The 20,665-nt window shown below is 47.8% G+C and overlaps 1 protein-coding gene across 3 annotated transcripts in view; it reads right to left on the minus strand.

Annotated features, from left to right (window-relative positions):
* Positions 1-12,924: 12,924 nt before the first annotated feature.
* The window catches only part of ERN1 (endoplasmic reticulum to nucleus signaling 1), a 91,935-nt gene continuing 84,194 nt past the window's right edge, over positions 12,925-20,665 (minus strand). For all 3 annotated transcript variants that reach the window (XM_017950873.3, XM_003913289.5, XM_021929321.2), the window contains 3 exons: positions 19,146-19,269; positions 18,651-18,718; positions 12,925-17,961 (listed from right to left, as the gene is read on the minus strand). In XM_017950873.3, coding sequence (XP_017806362.1) covers positions 17,749-17,961; positions 18,651-18,718; positions 19,146-19,269 — 405 coding nt within the window. In that variant the 3' untranslated portion in view covers positions 12,925-17,748. The remainder of the gene's footprint in view (positions 17,962-18,650; positions 18,719-19,145; positions 19,270-20,665) is intronic.

Here is a 20,665-nt window from a genome sequence, read left to right on the forward strand (position 1 = left end):
GCTGGGATTACAGGCACACGCTGCCTGGCTACTTTTTGTATTTTTAGTGGAGACGAGGTTTTATCATATTTTATTATGTTGGCCAGGCTGGTCTCGAACTCCTGACCTCAAAGGATCCGCCCGCCTAGGCCTCCCAAAGTGCTAGGATTACAGGCATGAACCACCATGCTTGGCCAGAACTGCCTTCCTTTTGAAGGCTGAGTAATATCCTATTGGGCATGTGTGCCGCATTCTGTTCATCCATTCGTAGACTGATGGACACCTGTGTTGCTTCCACCTTTGGCTATTGTGAATAGTGCTGCTATCAACAGGGTTGTACAAATACCTGCTCAACACTCTGCTTTCAATTCTCTAGGGTGTGTACCCAGAAGTGGAAATGCTGGATCACAATGGTAAAATATACACAACAAAATTTACCATCTTAACCTTTTTTCTTTTTTTTAGTGGTAATTCTGGCTGGGGTGGGTGGCTCACACCTGTAAATCTAGCACTTTGGGAGGCTGAGATGGGAGAACTGCTTGAGCCTAGGACTTCAAGACCAGCCTGGGTGACAAAGTGAGACCCCATTTCTACAAAAATAAATAAATTTTTAAAAAGGTAATCTTGTTTAATTTTTGAGGATTCGCCATCTTATCTTCCTTACTCCTCCCTTTAATGTGCAGTTTCTGTACTCACTGGGGCCTTCTGTGAATGAGGCAGTTCCAGGGCCAGCTGCCTTCTGGTCCCCCAAGTGAGGCAGGCGAAGACCACAGAGCTGAGCCTTCCCTGGCTGTGACATGCCACTCCACAAAAGCCTCTTATTAGCGACTACGAGCCATCACTTCCTCAAATCTTATCAGACCTGCCACCTTGCCTAGCAATATTACAATTACTCTAGAAGAGTGACTTTGTACAAACAAGCAGAAAGTATGAACGCTGGTGGTCTATGCAACTTTTAACAATCCAGGTGCTAGATCCATCCAGAACTTGCAGATTACCCTGTGTACCCACTTTGAGAGCTGCACACACAGTCCTGCTGTTCTGCTGTGTAGCCAGAGTTGAGACCCCTTTACATACTTACTCAGGCATCATTTGGGCCAAACTCCACTCTGTAAACCTCCTCCCTCAACTTTGTGGCTTCTGAGTAGATCGCTTTCCATTTCCATTTATTTCTTTTTCTTCTTTGCTTGGTTTCTGGCACATTCCTCTTTGAACTGCCAAGATCATGCTAGGTAAATGTTTATTGAATGTAAGCTAGCAGCTTAGTTTTATGAGACACATATTTTATAGCAAGGGTTTTCAAACTTGAACGTGTGTCAGGATCACTGGGGGGCTTGCTGCAACAGCCCACCGGGCCCCATCCCTAGAGTACCTGAGTAGTAGGTCTGGAGGGAGGCCTGAGATTTTTTTTGCATTTCTAAGAAGTTCCCAGGTGATGCTGCTGCTGCTGGCACCGGCATCACCTGGGAACTTCTTAGAAATGAGGACCACACTGTTTTAGCAGAATAAGAAAGTGTTTTCAATTTACATAGCAACCAGCTCATCAAAACCACAAGTACAAACTAGAGGTATCACCAGACTATAGACTGACTAACAGAGACGATGAGCTCAGTCTGGCAGAGTGGAATGATAAGGCTGTGTGACCTTGAGCAAGTTGTGTAACCTCTCTGATCTTCAGTTTGCTTATCTGCAAAATGGGGTAATAATAATAGCCAACGTTTGTGACATGCTTACTACATATGCCACACGCTGTTCATCACATTTCATCCTCATAACAAGCCTATGAGTCGATACTGTTTTTATCCCTCTTGCAGATGAAGAAACTGAGACATGGTAGAGTAGCTGGCGGGCAGTAGCTGGCACACACCCAGCAAGAGGCTGCGCCGAGATTCAAATCCGGGCAGCTGGGACTCAACATCTGAGCTTTCATACTGGAGAGACCCTCTCGCCTCCTTCAGATCCCCCCCTCCGAGGGCTTCTGGGAGGAAAGTGTGATGATTTGTAAAACACTGGCTGATGGCCTGGTACACGGAAGCACTCAACAAAGTTTGTGGTTATTGTGAGTTGGTGCCTGGGCGTGCACCTATCTGTGTCCTTGTAGGCTGTGTCCAAGGACACCCCAGCACGTGTGTTGACTATTGCACAGATCCACAGAATATCAGACCCCAAAATCATGCCCGTTGGACAGGAGGGGCTGTCCATATTATGTAATGTGTTAATTCTTGGGTCCTTGGATGGGACAAAGTTGTGAATATGCATCACTTAGAAAACTCATCAGCGAGTGAGGAATGGAGTTGTTTACAAAACCAAGTCCTTGCCGTCTTCCCGGACCTCAGCCTCATCTCATCAGCGCCCCCTGCGGAGTGGGGCCGAGGCGGCAGACACGCTGAACGCTCAGGCTCTGGAGGAGCAGGGGGCTGCACCGCGCGCCACCTAGTGGCCAAAGTGAGCAGCTCCCCTAAAAGACACGACGCACAGCAATCTGCGCTTTCCTTGGGATTCTGCAATCAATCACATGTAGATTTGCAATGGGCTAGGATCCCCTGAGAGACTGTTTATAAGGAGGGCGGTCTATGTAGATGCACTAATTTGAGGGAGGGAGAGCGTGGGAGGGTCTCTGGGGAGGAGAGATGTCTTCTCTCTGGAAACCCTGGACGTGAAGGCACCTGCCAGCTGCCATTTTTCTTGCTCTAAGCTTTTCTCCAAACGCGAGAATAAAACTGAGATGCTTTACTAGGAACTCAGGTGGGAAAATAAACGGTTTCCTTAGGAAAGATGCCAGAGCAGCGAGCAGAGGCAAAATCCAAGAGAGAGATGAGGTTTTTTTTGTTTTTTTGTTTTTTGTTGTTGTTTTTGTTTTTAATCAATTTGGGCCGGGCGCAGTGGCTCACGCCTGTAATCCCAGCACTTTGAGAGGCCGAGGCAGGCAGATCACAAGGTCTGGAGTTCGAGATCAGCCTGGCCAATATGGTGAAACCCTGTCTCTACTAAAAATGCAAAAATTAGCCGGGCATGGTGGCACAGGCCTGTAGTCCCAGTTACTCGGGAGGCTGAGGCAGAAGAATCACTTGAACCCAGGAGGCAGAGGATGCAGTGAGCCGAGATCGCCCCGTTGCACTCCAGCCTGGGCCACAGAGCAGAACTCCATCTAATAAATAAATAAATATTTTCCTACTCTGCCACGTCGAGAGTCCGGCATGGTTCACCCGTGGGAGGGGAGGAGCAAGTGTTCTAAGCAGTAACTGTGGTTTTAAAATGTTTTTCTTTTCACCATCATCCTTCTTTATCCCTCAGTTTCTTCCCTCTGCAGCCCCGGAGGAAGGAGGTGGGCCGTTCTTGCATTGCTGTAAAGGAATACCTCAGACTGGGTAATTTATAAAGAAAGACGTTTCTTTGGCTCACAGTTCTGCAGGCTGTACAGGAGGCATAGCAGCATCTGCTTCTGGGAAGGCCTCGGGAAGCTCCCGATCATGGCAGAAGGCAAAGGGGGAGCAGATGCATCACACCGCGAAAGCAGGTGCAAGAGGAGCAGGAGGTGCCACACACTTTTTTTTTCTTTTTCTTTTCTTTTCTTTCTTTTTTTTTTTTTTTTTTTTTTTTTGAGACAGAGTCTGGTTCGGTAGCCCAGACTGGTGCGCAGTGGCGTGATCTTGGCTCAGTGTAACCTCTGCTGCCCGGGTTTAAGCGATTCTCGCTCCTCATCCTCCCGAGTAGCTGGGAGGCCTCCACAATCGCCCATCACTGCGTCCAAGGGAGAAGGTGCTCGGGGAGCGTGTTCTGCTCCTCAAGACTGTGGCTCAGAAGCAACGCATGTCGCTTCCACTCCCATTGGCCAGAATTAGTCACACGGCCCCAACCTAACTGCAGTGGTGGCTGGGAGTGTTGTCTTCCTGAGTACCCAGAAAAACGAAAATGCAAAAAGATTTGGTGAGAATATAGCATTATCTTTGACATAACAAACATCCTTCCTTTGTTGATTTTTTAAAAATCAAAGGCAATAATTGGAGATAGAAGTGTTATATCTCCTCTTGGAGAATATGTTGTTGTCATGTTAAAGGCCTCTGAAAAGTCTTGCAGTAAATATGAAACTTTTTTAAATCCAGCATTTCCTAGATTTGGTGATTGAGCCCTTTTAAATAATTAAATAGCTCTTGGAACTAATATTTGGAGGCATAAACTTTGGGAAATTGCCCTAAATGAGTCAACTGGTGAGTCCAAATCTTCGGGAGGAAAATGATGAGCAAAGAGATGAGTAATTTGTTCTACAATAGTAGGGGATGCTCAGGTGCAGTGGCTAAGGCCTGTAATCCCAGCACTTTGGGAGGCCGAGGTGGGCAGATCACCTGTTAGGAGTTCAAGACCAGCCTGGCCAACGTAGTGAAACCCTGTCTCTACTAAAAATACAATAATTAGCCAGGGGTTGTGGCGGGTGCTTGGAATCCCAGCTACGAGGGAGGATGAGGCAGGGGAATCACTTGAACCCAGGAGGTGGAGGTTGAAGTGAGCAGAGATCATGCCACTGCACTCCAGCCTGGGCGACAGAGGGAGACTCTGTCTCAAAAAAAAAAAAGTAAGGAATGAATTAGAGACCTGGGCCTGAGAGAGGGAGAGGATAACACAGGAGGAAATTTTCCTGAGATGGGAAAGGCCTGGGAAGCGATGACAGGCCCAGAGCAGAGGGTGATTCAGCCCAGGCCACAAGCTTGAGGGCCCTGGAGCAGATGCAGCTCTAAACCAGGAGAGTCGGTGCAGCCAATGTCAAGAGCTGGGAGGCTCTTTTGGTGCCAACTTGTAGGCCTGTGTAGCTAGAGGAATCTTAGGGATCATCCAAACTGCTTTCTTCATGTTGTAGACAAGAAGGGTAGGGGCTTAGAAAAATGTACTTTTTTATTCTTAAAGCAATTCATATTCATGAAAGACAATCTGAACTAGGCACAAAGAAGATTAAAAAAAAAAAAAACCCACCAGATTCTGGTCAGGTGCAATGGTTCCTGCCTGTAATTCCAGCACTTTGGGAGGCTGACACAGGTAGACTGCTTGAGCACAGAAGTTTAAGACCAGCCTGGTCAACAGAATGAGACCTCATCTCTGAAAAAGAATTCAAAATTAGCTGGGCATGGTGGCACATGCCTGTAGTCCCAGATGCTCAGGAGGCGGAGGTGGGAGGATCACCTTGAACCCAGGAGGTTGAGGCTGTAGGAAGCTGTGATCCCATCACTGCACTCCAGCCTAGGGGGGCAACAGAGCAAGACCTTGTCTCAAAAAATATATAAATACAAATAAATATAAATAAAAACGTATTCCACCTTGTAAAGGTAAGTGATTTTAGGCTGGAGGAGACAACTGCCACCAGGTGGCACCAAACCTAGCGGGCCTGGGCTGATGGGGAACCCCAGCTGTGCAGGCTCTCCAAGGCCTCTCATTAACCTCAAAATAAGGCAGCTCCGCAAGTCATACAGTTGTTTTTCTGGACCCCACTTACTGATTATGAAAAGATTTTACCATTTATTTCATCAGTCTTGCTAATTGTGCTGTACAAATCTTCCACATCTTAAATTTTTGGGGGTCTATTTGATAAGGGACAAAGATGGTTAAAATATCCATCGTTGAAAATTTTTCCTTGTAGTTCAGTTTCCGCCTTATATATTTTGAAGCTATGTTGTTAGATGTGTAAGGGTTCATGCCTGGTATGTTCTATTCAGTTTTTTTTTTAAATAAAACTGAAATATCTTTTTCTGTCCCATTCAATCCTTTTCTTTTTGAATTCTGTCTACAGCCATAGCACTCTGAACATGCCTGATCTTGTCTGAGTTCTATCGAATCTGATTGGTATTGCTAAACCAGCATTTTGTTAACATTTGCTTGACATATCTTTTTCTATGTATTTATTTTTTAAAATATTTTTTGAGACAGGGTCTCACTCTGTTGCCCAGGCTGGAATGCAGTAGTACCATCATGGTTCACAGCAGCCTGGGCCTCCCCAGCCTCATGTAATCCTTTCACCTTAACCACCACACCGGTTAATTTTTGTATTTTTTTTGTAGAGACGAGGTCTCCCTATGTTGCCCAGGCTGGTCTTGAACTCCTGGGCTCAAGCAATCCATCCGCCTTGGCCTCCCAAAGTGCTGGGATTACAGGTGTGAACCATTGTGTCCGGTCCACACTGCCTTAATTATAATATTATAGCATTTGGAAGGATAATGCCCTAATATTATTCTTTTCCAGAGCTCTCCTAGTCATTGGTTATTGTTCTTTATGCAGTTCTACAAGAAACCTATTTAGATTTTTATTGAAGTCATGTATGACATCTTTACAGCGTTGAGTTTTCCCATCTCTCTTTCTGTGTTTTGTGTGTGTGTGTTTTCGTTGTTTCTTTCTTTCTTTCTTTCTTTTTTTTTTTTTTTTTTTTGAGACAGGGTCTCACTCTGTCACCCAGGCTGGAGTGCAGTGGCATGATCACGGCTCACCACAGCCTTGACCTCCCGAACTCAGGTGATCCTCCCACCTCAGCCTCCAGAGTAGTTGGGACTATAGGCACCTGCCACCAAACCTGGCTAATTTTTTTATTTTTTGTAGAGACAAGGTTTTGCCATGTTGCCCTGGCTGGTCTCAAACTCCTGGGCTCAAACGATCCACCTGCCTCAGCCTCCCAAAGTGCTAGGATTACAGGCATGATCCACTGGACCCAGCCTATTGGCCCATCATTTGTAATATCCAAAGACTGAAAACAACCTAAACCTCTATCACTAAAGGATGGATGAGTAAATTATTATATATTCATACAAAGGGATACCAGACAATGAAAAAATTTTAGCACCTATGTGCTGATATGGAAGGATCTTCAAGAATATTGTTAAGGTATACAATAAAAAGATATATACGGCCGGGCATGGTGGCTCACACCTGTAATACCAGCACTTTGGGAGGCAAGGCAGGAAGATCACCAGGCCAGGCGTTTGAGACCAGACTGACCAACATGGTGAAATCCCGTCTCTACTAAAAATACAAAAAATTAGCCAGGCGTGGTGGCATGCACCTGTAATCCAAGCTACTTAGGAGGTTTAGGCAGGAGAATCGCTTGAATCCTAGGAGGCGGGGGTTGCAGTGAGCTGAGATGGAGCCACCGTACTCCAGTCTGGGCGACAGAGCAAGACTCTGTCTCAAAAAAAAAGAAGTATGTACAAGAATGTTCATAGTTACCTTATTCATAATAGCTAAAATCTTATTCATAATAGCTAAAACCGATAATTCAAATGTCCACCAACAGGTAAAGTATGGCGTATTCATACAATGAAATGCTACACAACAAAGAACAAATAACTAATATACCCAACGACATGGATGATCTCAAACAATATTGAGTCAAAGAAGTCAGACACAAAGAGAACATATTGCCTGCTTCCATTTCTATGAAGAGTAAGAGATGGATCTAATCTATGGTGATGGAAGCCAGAGGGGTGGTTACCCCCTGGGGAATGGAGAGTGTGTTTGGACTGAACGGGGCAAAAGAGGACCTTCTGGGGAGGTGGAAATGCTCAATGTCTAGATCTGGGAGGTGGTTATACTGGTTCTTATAATGTATGTAAAAATCACCAAGTTGCACATTTAAGATCTATGCATTTTACTATATGTAAATTATATCTTGGCCGGGCGCGGTGGCTCAAGCCTGTAATCCCAGCACTTTGGGAGGCCGAGACGGGTGGATCACGAGGTCAGGAGATCGAGACCATCCTGGCGAACACGGTGAAACCCCGTCTCTACTAAAAAATACAAAAAACTAGCCGGGCGAGGTGGCGGGCGCCTGTGGTCCCAGCTACTCGGGAGGCTGAGGCAGGAGAATGGCGTAAGCCCGGCAGGCGGAGCTTGCAGTGAGCCGAGATCGCGCCACTGCACTCCAGCCTGGGCGACAGAGCGAGACTCCGTCTCAAAAAAAAAAAAAAATTATATCTTAATTTTTCTTTCCTTTTTTTTGGAGACAGGGTCTGTCTTTGTTGCCCAGGCTGTAGTGCAGTGGTGCAATCTCAGCTCACCTAGGCTCAAGTGACCCTCCCACTGCAGCGTCCTGAGGAGCTGGGACTGCAGGTGTGCGTACCATGCCTGGCTAATTTCTGTATTATTATTATTATTATTATCGGTAGAGGTGGGGTTTTTTTCATGTTGTCCAGACTGGTCTTGAACTCCTGGGCTCAAGTAATCCTCCCAGCTCAGCCTCCTAACCTTTCATTTATTTTTAAGAGACAGGGTTTCACTATGTTGCCCATGCTGGCCTTGAACTTCTGGGCTCAAGTGACACTCCTGCCTCATCCTCTCAAGTACCTGGGACTACAGGTGTGTGCCACCGTACCCAGCTTTATACCTTAACTTTTAAAATGGTATATTGCTAAAGAGAAAAAAAAAAGCAAGATTCAGACTGGTGTGCATAGTATGTGCATAAAAAATGGGAGGAAAGAATATGAAGTCATGTTTGCTTAAACAACGACTGTAAGGATACTCTAGAATCCAAAGGAGACAGTCTACTTTAGTGGTGGATTTACCAGAAGCGGTCAGGGAGGGGAGAGGGAGGCATTTCACCTTTTTATCATTTTGGACCTTTTTTTTTTTTTTTGAGATGGAGTCTTGCTCTGTCGCCCAGGCTGGAGTGCAGTGTCGCGATCTCACCTCGCTGCAAGCTCCGCCTCATGGGTTCACACCATTCTCCTGCCTCAGCCTCCCGAGTAGCTGGGACTGCAGGCGCCCGCCATCACGCCCAGCTAATTTTTTGTATTTTTAGTAGAGATGTGGTTTCACCGTGTTGGCCAGGATGGTCTCGATCTCCTGACTTCATGATCCCCCAGCCTCAGCCTCCCAAAGTGCTGGGATTACAGGCGTGAGCCACCACGCCCGGCCCCATTTTGGACTTTTGAATCCCAAGCATAAATTACTCATTTAAACACTTTTAGAAGTTTAAATTTAAAAAGAGTCCAGCCTGAGAATTGCTGCACTTTGACAGGTAAGTTTATGCCATTGACTTCTGTCATTTGAAGTTTTCCTTTAGCCTACATTTGTACTTTTCTTGTTTACCAGGTTTTTCCTCTTTCACATAGTGGGTTGAATTTTGTTGTTCCATTCCTCACCTGGCCCCAGTAATTTGAAAGGTTCTGTCTGTTCTGCAGTCAGTCACCCCCCACTGAACCCGCCTACTTAAGCTCATTGTTTCACCATGTCTACAGTTGACCATTATCTATAACCTCCCACCAAGCAGGTCAAGAGCCTTTGCAGACATCTGCCAAACCTCAGCACCCCTCTCCCTACATATTTGGGAATTTTAGACTCAAATTTGGGAGAGGGAAGGTTTCAAAGAGAAATTAATGAAAATACTTAATTTTAAATAATTTTACTAGGCGCGGGGGCTCACGCCTCCAATCTCAGACTTTCAGGAGACAAGGTGGGAGGATCACTTGAGCCCAGGAGTTTTAGACCCTATCTCCACAAACAATAAAAGTGAAAAAATTAGCCAGGTGGGTTGCATACGTCTGTAATCCCAACTACTTGGGAGGCTGAGGCAGGAGGATCACTTGAGCCCAGGAGTTCGAGGCTGCAGTGAGCTATGATTGGGTCACTGTACTCTAGCCTGGATGACACAGTGAGATCCTCTCTAAAATAAACAAACTTCTATACTTACCATCATGGGTCTTAGTATCCCACTACCTTCTCCTGAATTCCTTTTTGTTACTATGTATCTGCCAGTAATTCCTTTGTTGTGGGTTTGTGGGTGGTAATCTTTTTAAATTCTTTTATACTGTATTTGAAAATGTTGGCCAGGCAAGGTGGCTTAGGCCTCTAATTCCAGCACTTTGGGAGGCCAAGATGGGAGGATCGCTTGTGCTCCAGAGCTTAGGACCAGCCTGGGCAACGTAAGTGAGACCCCCATCTCTACAAAAAAATTTTTTTAATTAGCCGGGCATGGTGGCACTCACCTATAGTCCCAGCTGCTCAGGAGGCTGAAGCAGGAGGATTGCTTAAGCCCAGAGTCTTGGAAAGAGTCCGCTTCCTGGCCCTTTCCAGTTCCATGGCCTTTTCTTCCATCAACATACATCCCTCCAACCCCTGACCCTGTCACCGTCTTCTCCTCCACTGTCACATCACCTCTCATGGCCCCGTCTCGGTCTCCAGCCCCATCGTTAGGAAGCATCAGGTCCAGCAGGGACATGGGACTGGAGTGCCAGGCCTCTCCTGGCCACTGTTGGTCAGTGACAGGCTCCCCCAGCCCGCCCTCACCCAATCACTTTCTCTTTAACATGGAAGCAGGCCTCCCTGTCATCCTCCGCATCTTGGCTCAGCATTCCAGCTTCTGCTTATCCTCTAGAAACTTCACTGGGCCGTAGTCCTGGTGGTGATTACTCTTTCCAGCTCTGTGTCACCTGGAAGCAACTCCAAGACCACCTCTGTGACTTTAACCAGTAGGGGAGCTGGGCTGGGAAGAGAAAAAGCAGTTTCAAGAGGCATAGGGATGAGAGGAAAGGGAAGAACACAACAGTCGCCACTTACGGGACTGACCAGCCAAACCTCTCAGAGGCCAAGTCTACTCAATTACTGTCTGGCCAGTCCTGCCCCTCAACCCCCACTGTGGGGGCTAAAGCTACTCTAGCTTGGATGCTGATCCCACATGTTGACCTCGATTAACCCTAGTTCTGGGAGTACTTCTAAGATTTCTACTTTCACGTACTTACCCTTAGGTCAAAAAAGGTTGATGTTATTGCAAACGCACACTTACCCTAAATCCTGGTCCTTAGGCAAATCCCCAGTGGTATGTAAGCCCCGAGTCTAGAGGGTAGCAGTGCAGGGATCCACCCCTCATCTGATGGCTGCCTGAGACATGGCTTCTATCTCTATGTCCCTATTAAATGTTTCTGAGAAAACTGGATTTGTCAACCTCTTTCTTCAGCCTTTCAGCTCCCTCAGCCTTCAAGGGTAGGTCTCCCAGGGCTGCCATGTTCTCATCAGCCCTGACCCTTGGCCCACAGCAACTGGCCTGGAGATAGGTGGGCTCATGATTTGATTTTTGGCCTTGGCACAGGGTCTGGTCAGTCTCTTGCTAAAGTGAAAGGTCTTAAATGTTTTCAATCGCGAAGGAAACACTGGTCTGCGGAGAGAGGAATAAGGTCATCGGGGATTTCCCCAAGGCACAGGACGCTCCAGCACAGGTTCCTGGCCCGCTGTGGAAAGGCAGACAGGTGAGGTAGCTGTCACGAGGATCTGGGAGTGACGCATGGAAGTGACTACTGGAACAGATACCCAGGTAGTATGAATAAGGACACTGACGGAATACAGATGTGTGCACACCTATCCAGCTATATTTTATGAAATGGATCAAACATCTGGAAAAGAACATTTTTGCAGTCCAGTACGGACTTGGCATACAAAGCTGCAGACCCCACCTCCATGCCCCATCTTTGACAATTGTCCCCAGGCCCCAGAAGTACACCCAGGTCGGGCCTGCCCTCCTCCTAGGCCTGGACCATTTCAAGACTCAGTCCCAGCCCTGGTGAGAATCCAAGAGCTGTCTCTGCTGCTGCATGAAGTGAGACAAAGCAGCCAACTGAGGCAGGAGAATAGGGTCTGGAGGCAGGAAACCTAAGGGTGTTGCACACTAACTTCCTAGAACTAAATTGAAAGGAAAACCCTAACTTTCCAAGCCTAAGTAACAAAAGGACCAGAGGCTACTCCCTTTGATCTTTTCTGTCCACAACCAATCAACTGATTGCAGACTAAGTCTTCATTTGCACAGAAGTATAACTTTGTAAATTCATCCCTAATTGGTTGCTTTTGGCAACCAATCAGCTGTTTGCACAGGGGTGTGACCTTAGTAACTTCACTTAAGCCTCTGGTTGGCTGCTGTCTGCAACCCACTGATTGCAGGTTACCACTTCATTTACCTGAGGTGAGCATGAAGTGGCCAATGGGAAACTTCTAAGGGGGTATTTGGACCCAAGAAGATTCTGTATCCGGGCCCTGGAGCCGCTGCTCAGGTCCGCTCCCACACTGTGGAGTGTACTTTTGCTTTCAATAAATCCCTTTCGTTTTTTTGTTGCTTCATTCTTTCTGTGCTTCTCTGGGCATTTTGTCCAATTATCTGTTCAAAACGCCAAGAACCTGGGCAACTTGCAGTCACAACCCTCTACCAGTGACACAATGACACCTCGCCGCCCTTCATTCGCCCTTGGAGTTGGCTGTGTCCGAGACTGCATCTCAGAGGAGGTGTGTGTCCAGAGGTCTCAGGGTTGCTCCTGGTGCCCTGTGAGGCATGAAGGGAGCAGGATGGGGTAGTGGCAGGTGGAGCTTGTGGAGAGCAGGAGCCAGGCTGGATGCAGCCTCTGATAAGCTGTCCTGGGGTGGGTGGGCCCTTGGGATCCTCCTTTGTAAGCTGCCCCCAGCCTGGCACTGCAAGAGCAAGTAGAGCCTCACCTGTCCATAGAGAGGGCGCAGGGGAAGGAGCAGGTATGTTGGGAGGATCGCAAAGTCCAAGCAGACGTCAGCTGAGCTCATTCCACATGCTGCTAACCTGCTCTTTGGGGCACTCCCCGCCCTTGTTGGCCTCAATGGCATTTCTCCCCTCCTGGGTTTCCTGGTCCAGTATCCTACCTACTGTACCCATGCCCCAAACTCTGCTCTGAAGCCCAATTCTTACCACGTGGCGTGTCTGTCCCAGCTGGCCACCTTCCTGGAATTCAGCCCAAATCAATACTTTTGGGAACTTCCTGCAAGGTTTCAAAGAAGCTTTTCTGATACACAGCCACCATGGAGGGTGTCCCAGTCCCTGGACCCTGCTGTGGACATGAGGACACCCATCCCCCACCAGCCGAGCCAGCTGCAAAGGACTCATAGTCCAGCCCCGGCCACCCAAGAGGACAGTGAGCACAGCCTGCCTGAGAATGGTATTTGAATCTTTAAGAAAATGAGACTGACTCCAAAATCTAAAACTACCTTTATTGTGGTTGGCTCAACATAAGATGCCGCCATCAATCAGCAGAATTATAAAACTGTACAGGAGGTACAAAAATAGGCTGTTTAACTTAGATAATGACCCTCATGTGTCTTCAAGCTTTAAAAATACACATAAAACTTGTACAATCTGGCAGTTTATAAAATATAAAGCTAAAAAGAGGATTTTGCGTTCCACAAAGAAGACTGTATCACACAATTAACACATACCAATTAAACAATTAACCATCCACACAGAAGACGCAATGGCACAGAATTCTTAAAAATCACCTAAAAATTAACATTTTACCCCGACCAAATTAATCACCCTTTAATGACACTACTGTAAAGCATCCGTCCCATGGAAGGATACAGTATCACTTTTCCAGTTTTAAAATGGTCAGGGGTAAACAAATCTGATGTGCTTTAAGCAAGTACAATTGTAACTGGATACATTTCAGAGTAAAAATTAAATAAATATAAATAGGTTAAATAAATAGGTCATTGCAAAAAGAACACTACACAAGGTTTGCATCTGAGAATGCAGAGTAGGTGACTGGTAATGCTTTCTAGGTAAGTGGGGACTCCCCGTCACAGCTTTAGGGACACTGAAAAGGTATACTGTATCCACCAAACACATACACAGTACACAGGGGAGGTGGGGGCTTTGGCCAAAGTGTTGGTTAAGGCTGCTCCAGTGGGAGGCTCATTGCAGTCACGTTCTTTGTGGTTTTCCAATGTCTACAGAAAGGATTTAAGCGCTGGTACAAAAAGAACCAGGGTTACTCATGGGAAATCACTGTTTCATAAAGATAACAAAGTAGAGGAGGGGAGTAGACCATTGGGTTTAAAAGATGATGTCCAACCTGGGAGGGTGGAATTTCGGCTCACCTAGAGAGGATGCCTGATGACTTCCTGCCAGGAGAAGCCAAAGCCAGGACACAGTCAAACAAAATGACTTCAGGATGGTGAGGGAAGGAACAAGGAAAAGAAACGCTGGGAAATTCAAAGAAAGGCAATCTCAGACACTAAAAGAGCAGAGAGAGAAAGCGAAACAGGGAACTTAAAGAGGCTCCTTCCAGGACGCTGGACTTCTCTTCCAACACAGAAGGCTGCAAAAGTGGAACTGGCCCCGCTTCCCAGAGGATCACAAGGCCGAGGATCCAATGGGCACACTACGAGGATCCAAGGAAAGGATAGAGAAAGAAACGGCTCTGGGAAAGCCAAACCTGGCCAAAGTCCAACTGCCTGAAAAGAAAGCAGCCAAGATGAGAAAGTTGTACAATCCAAAGGTCCCCCCATCTGCATGAGCGGTTTGATCAGCAACCAATTAATCTCTCTCACTGCAGCGAGAAAGAATTGCCAAAGATAACTGAATCACATGCACACAAAACCTTACCAAAGGCTCAGGGCCAACTCTGATAAGGCCCTTTCTTCTAGAGTTGGTGGGAAGAAACTGCTGGATCTCTCACCTGCAGATCTTCCAGAACATCTATCTGTAACTGATCAGAGTGATGTCTCCTTGGAAGGGCCTCTGACCAACACTGCACCGAGAACACAGCGGGAGGCAGAACACCCGCGCACCCAGGATTTCACACTTCAGCTGCTAGATTGCTTCGCGGCTAATTAGGGAATACCAATGCTCCCCAAGTGAAAATGCTTTGGTGCCTCATGACTTGTGGACACTTCAAAAACTGAAATTAGGCCGGGCACGGTGGCTCGTGCCTGTAATCCCAGCACTTTGGGAGGCCGAGGCAGGCGGATCACAAGGTTAGGAGATCGAGACTATCCTGGGTAACACGGTGAAACCCTGTCTCTACTAAAAAAAATACAAAAAATTAGCTGGGCATGGTGGCACGCACTGGTAATCACAGCTACTCGGGAGGCTGAGGCAGGAGAATCACTTGAACCCAGGAGGCGGAGGTTGCAGTGAGCAGAGATCGTGCCACTGAACTCCAGCCTGGGCGACAGAGCAAGAATCTGTCTCAAACAAACAAAAAAACTGAAATTAAAAAGACTCGAGAAACAACAAGAGAAATTCTGGCACATGTGCCCAACAGAGGTTCAATACAAGGTTCAAGACAAGATTTAAATAAGTCATAGTGTCCTTTGGATTCCTAACAGATGTGACCAAGTTCCATCTTAAAGATGAAGATAGCGTACAGTATTTCTAAAAAGTTCAACAGCCTTCCGGGATTGGAGAAGTCCCATAACCTGAACTACAGATCAAACAGCTAAGATGCAACACGATACGCGATGGTGCAGAGCTGTTCTGGCCTGAAAAGAACTTTCCACTCGCTGAGCACAGTGGGAAACCAGAATTCTCGAGACTAGAACTGGATACACCAGATGATGCCCAAGGTGTTTTCATGACAAGTACCCACACGACATCTCTTCAAACAAACCCCCCAGAGGATGGACGGGAACCTGGGCTCCTAAAGGTGACTAAGAGGAGAGACCAGAGGTGATTGGACCAGATCCCTGTGATTCTGGGACAGAAGAGATGAAACCGCAAACACGTGCCCTTCCCCACACACTTCGGTTTCTTTGTGGCAGCAACACTTTTTTATTGTTGTCTCTCATCACAAGTTTCAGGAAAGCAGTTTTGCCTGTCTTGTTCATCGCTGTATCTCCAGCACCCTATATCCTGCCTAGCTCAATACAGTAAGTGCTCAAATAAAATACACTGAATAAATGATTTTGAGAAATCTGGGTGGTTAGAAACTAGTATAAGCAGAAAAGGCATTTGAAACAGTTGTCTCTAGGCAAGTAGGGCTAAAGCAGGGAGATGACACAAAATTGGGCCGCTAGAAATCACCTGGGTACTCCCAAAGAGAAAATCTGTGCTGAGAACAAGGTGGGGGGCAGTCCCTGTGGCAGTCCTGCTAAACCACTCGTGGCAGCTTCTCCACCTTCTGATCCTCTCTTGGGTTACTGCCAAAGCCCACAGGTAAAGTGCCTTGCAGCCGTGTGGGGAGCAGTCTCAGACCACTTGGCACACAGCAACGAGCAGCAGGAAACGCAGTCTGGCCACGTTTCTGAAAAGTGCACAGCCTTGCTTAGAAGACGCCAAGGACACCGACCAAGGGCCAAGGTTCCAAGGCCTAAGTGAGGTAATCAATGAGATTTAAGGATGTAGGATCATGTTAATAGTAGGCACAAAAGTCACTTTAGCTATGATGAAAGGAGGGGAACTGAATTCTATAAAGGCAGAGTAAGAGCTTTAGATGAGTAATCATGATACAAATACACAAACAGAAAACATCTTACAACATGAAGAAACAGTGATTTCTCTGTGAGTGAGTAAAATTCAACAATCCCATTCTTAATACTGAATGGAGTCTCTGAGTTCACCAGGCCTGAGCCGCAATGATCCCCCAACTGGCTGGAGAAAGTACACGGACAACATCTCCTTACACGGTAGGCTGATTGCATTTTAACCTCTAAGGCTCTTGGGAGAGAAAAGACAAAAGTTTTGATGGAAACTAAAGCTAAAAATTATGTTAAGTTTAGAAAAAAACAGTATGGCACAAACATAATCTAGAGACTGTTCAATACATTTACATAGTGTTGCTATAATGTTTTACTCTTCAGCATTAGAGAATGTTCTATACATGAACACTCTTTCTTGAGGGGATGGTGATTTTTGGTACCACAAAAATATAGAAGATGTATTCTATCTATTTCTTCTTCACAAGTAAGCTTCAAGTTTAGCTTACTCATGCTGACACAGCATTCTACAGTATAATTAAAATATAGTTATTAAAATTTGCCAAGAAAAACAAAACAGCTGGCCCATGAAGCACACAGTGACCCTGGCCTTGGCCCCACCCTGGCCCTGACTCACCACGAGCCTCTTGTTCCACCAGCCTTGGGGACGAAGGAGGCTGACTGACTACTTGCTGGCCCAGGGCTTTCTCCTGATGACCAGGAGGGTCCCATTCGGCAGCCTCCCTCTGGTCCTGAAGGCTAGCCCCTGTCTGGGTCTTAGCTGCTCTCCTTGAAGGCCAGGGAATCTTTACCTCTTGCCCTAAGCACTCCTGAGCACCACCTCCAGATGGCCCAGGGCACATCCACCAAAGGCCACTGTTCTGGCCACTGGCACTGAGCCACGACTGCCTCCAGAACACAGCAGCCTCTTCATTTCTGAGACCTGCAGACACGACCCCACCTGCTGGCATGCATAGCTGACCGGTCCCTAATGCCATGCCTCATGCTCACAGCTCCTGCTGCCTCTGTAGAAACACTAGTTAACAGTGACCTGGGCTACTCTGGGCACATCTGTGATCAATGAGGCATCTCATACCGCAGGACGACACCCTCTGAACTCCATCCTCCTTGTCAGCATCCCCCACCACTCAAGTCCGGTCTCCAGCGAAGGCTGCACTTGGTGCGTCTCAGCCTAGCTGCCCCAGCACGCAAGCAAAATGCAGGATTCCCTCCTCCCCCTTCCTGAAAGGCCCACAGACTTGACATTAAGCAGGAATTTAAAAAAAAGTCTGAAGCAAGTTTATCCAGTAGACGGTTGGGGGTGCTACTCGCGCTGTCTTTGAGGCTCTCCTTTGCAGACATCCTGACTGTAAGGCTTTTAGGGCCAGCATCTTCCCAGCTCCCTGTAGGTCACGAGGGGCCACTTCTCCCACTTCCTGGGGTCAGCACTGTCCTCTGTGGGCTGCAGAGCAGGCGGCTCAAGGCACTTGGTTTGGGAAGCCTGGTCTCCCTGCAAAGCCGGGAGGTGGCAGGCCCTAATTGTGGTGACCAGGCCCTCAGTTACACCTGGGGCCACCAGAACAGAGGGGCCGCCCTTGCTCAGAGGGCGTCTGGAGTCACTGGGGGCTGGGGCTCTGGGGGCCTGTGGAAGTAGTAGGGCTGGAAGAGTCTCTCGTGGCTGCACAGCTCCATGGCCCGGTAGGTGTGTGCGAGGAGGTGGGGGAAGCGAGACGTGAAGTAGCACACGAAGTCGTCAGGGAGGGACCCCAGCGTCTCCCGCACCTCCGCAGGCAGTTCCCGGTAGTGGTGCTTCTGCAAAGAGAGTTGGAAAGCTTGGGAGGTTAGAAAGGGGTTAGAAAGCTTGGGAAGTGTTGGCAAAACACCCTTTCATCATGCAAGGAAGAGAAAGAATATGAGTGTGGGTTGGTTTTTGGTAAAGAAAAGGAAAAAAGGCTTATGTATCCAATAATCCAGCCCCATCATCTCCCTTGCTTCCCTCACTCAGGAGGAGGCCTCGAAGCGAGCAAGGCCCAGCCGGTCCAGCGGGGGCTCAAGCCTTCTGTGACAGTCAGGACCTGGAGACACTCCTGGTCACCTCAGGAGGAGTAAAGTCGCCTGAGACTGGAGTGTCTGTCCCAGCGGGGTCCCCGCATTCGAGGCATGTTTATACATGTTCACATACAGTGGCTGCATCAGACAGGGAGAAGGCCCCACAAAAGTCAGTAACCAGAGACCATGAGGGACACGGGCCGCAGAGCACTGCTTCCCAGAGCTTCATCTGCACCTGCGTCCCTGAAGGGAAAACCAGCATAAAAGAAGCAATAGCCTGCAGTTTGTCAAGTCCAGCTGAAGCTGCCTAGCTCCTGAGAGATGAGAATGCCAGCACGGATAGAAGATTTATCAAGAATGGATGAAAGGAGGAAGGTGTCCGTGTCAGCGTGAGTAGCATCCCCAACCGTCTACTGGATAAACTTCCTCCCCAGTATTTACACACCGCTTACCTTATTTCTCATGGCTCGGAGGAGATCTCTGACAGAACCACCTTTATAGGTCCTGAATTTACGCAGGTCTAGAAAAACATTGAGGCACGCAATGGGTAATCAAATTTAAAACTAATACATTCTAAAAACAATTCCCGGGTTCTGGGGATTACGGAGTTGTACTGAAAGGTGAGGTCACTCCACACCCAGTCACAGGAGCAGATCCTCCCATCCAACCCAAGGGCGGTGTCCCCCTGAACCCCACCTGGTGATCGCACCCAGATCGGAAATGACCACCTAGAGCATGACACCATCACTCACCTGTCACTCTAGGGAACAAAAACGAAACACACATCAGTGTAACCAAACCACAGAGGACACACCCAAGAAAGTCTCAAACCCGACAGGTGGGATCTGGGGCCTGAACAGCCTGGAGCGTCCATTTCCACGTTTACTTCTTGGAAAGGCGGCAGCGGCTTTTGCAACATGCCCTCTCACACGCCGCAGTGTGCTCACCTGTCTGGAGGGGAACGGTGATGTTCTCCCGCCAGTCCATCTTCACCACGGCTCTCCCGCCTCTCTCTAACTGCTTCACAATCGGGCCATCCAGGGATTCCTTTTCTATTCTGTCGCTCACGTCCTGTGAGAGAAACAAGGGCAGCAGATGATGGACAGTGCCGGAGATACTGAGAGCTGTGCGATTGGGATTCTGAGTAACAGACGGTCACTGGCACATGAGCCATGAAGGGATGACGGCCCCTAGGCCCAGACTGCAGCCTGCCCCAGAGCTGGGCAGCAGGCACCCTGCCCTCTGCCTCCCTCATCTGTGTCTTTCCCTGTGAGGTGCCCTGTCTGTTCCTCATGAAGGACGGGTCCACAGAGAGCTTCTCCATGACAGAGAAGCTTCACAGAGTACACCTGTATATAGACCATGAACGCATACCCTGAATTTCACATGTGCACACACGTGCCATGTGTATGAAGCCACAAGTGCAATCTATATCCAACAAACCAAAACCAAAAAGAAAAGGAAAGCTCAGATTTGATGTGCATCCTGTGCTTTGTCTACTCACTGAAACATGGTATGCTCAAGCCCATAACTGGTGGAGGGTCGCCACTCCTCCCTCCAACAGTAGAAAAGACCAGTGAAGCCGGGCCTTCTTCTCAAAGAGGAAACTTGGTGGCAAGAGTATGGGCTCCAGGGGCTTCTGTTGGGATTCAAACCTTGCTCTGCATTTGGCTTTGGAAATAAGGAGAGGGTCAGGAAGCACCCAAGTACAGGCCTCTTGAAGTCCCATCAGTAAGACAGGTCGACAGCTGAGGACACAGGGAGTGGTGAGCCCTGCCTACATCAATGTTAAGTAGCCTTAGGAGACCGTTTTCTCAGAGCAGCCTTTTCTATGATGAAGATGAAGCCAGACTGGCTGAATTCCTACTTTACAATTGTCAGAGAAAAGCTGTGGAGAGGTCAGATCGTCAGCTTGGGTGCACTGGGAACACACGTGTCTGAGCTGCAAAGCTGTTACAGCTAAATGACCTGGGTGGAAGCCAGGTGTGTTTGACAGACATATACCTGGAGATACTAAGCATTTAAATCCTGTCCCATGGTGGGTGAAGGTCCCTTTGCATGGGTTTTATTCGTGTTCTGTATTTTGTGATCGAAATGACCTGGCCGGTTTTCACGAGTCCCTGGAAGACACATGGACTTGAGAATTTTCACATCATGTCCATGGACACAGTGACCAATCCTTAGGCTATAACATGGAACACAGCATTGAACTCTCCCCAGCCCGATCCATCTGAATGGTTTCTGAGCCCCCACCTTGGGCCAGGAGGCAGGGACATAGTAGTGAATGCAGCAGTCAAGCACTCCTGCCCTCGAGGAGCTTACATTCTGGGGGCTTCCCTCTGGCCAAGGCCCCGGTCCGACCCCCGGAGAGCATGACGGTCACTTCTGAGTATGGTGCTCACTAAAATGTACTCTGCCTGCACCCAAGGGGAAAAGTACTGCCCCACAAGCCTGCTCTTCAGAGCCA

Source organism: Papio anubis, chromosome 17, assembly GCF_008728515.1.
Source record: "Papio anubis isolate 15944 chromosome 17, Panubis1.0, whole genome shotgun sequence".
Lineage (NCBI taxonomy): Eukaryota > Metazoa > Chordata > Mammalia > Primates > Cercopithecidae > Papio > Papio anubis.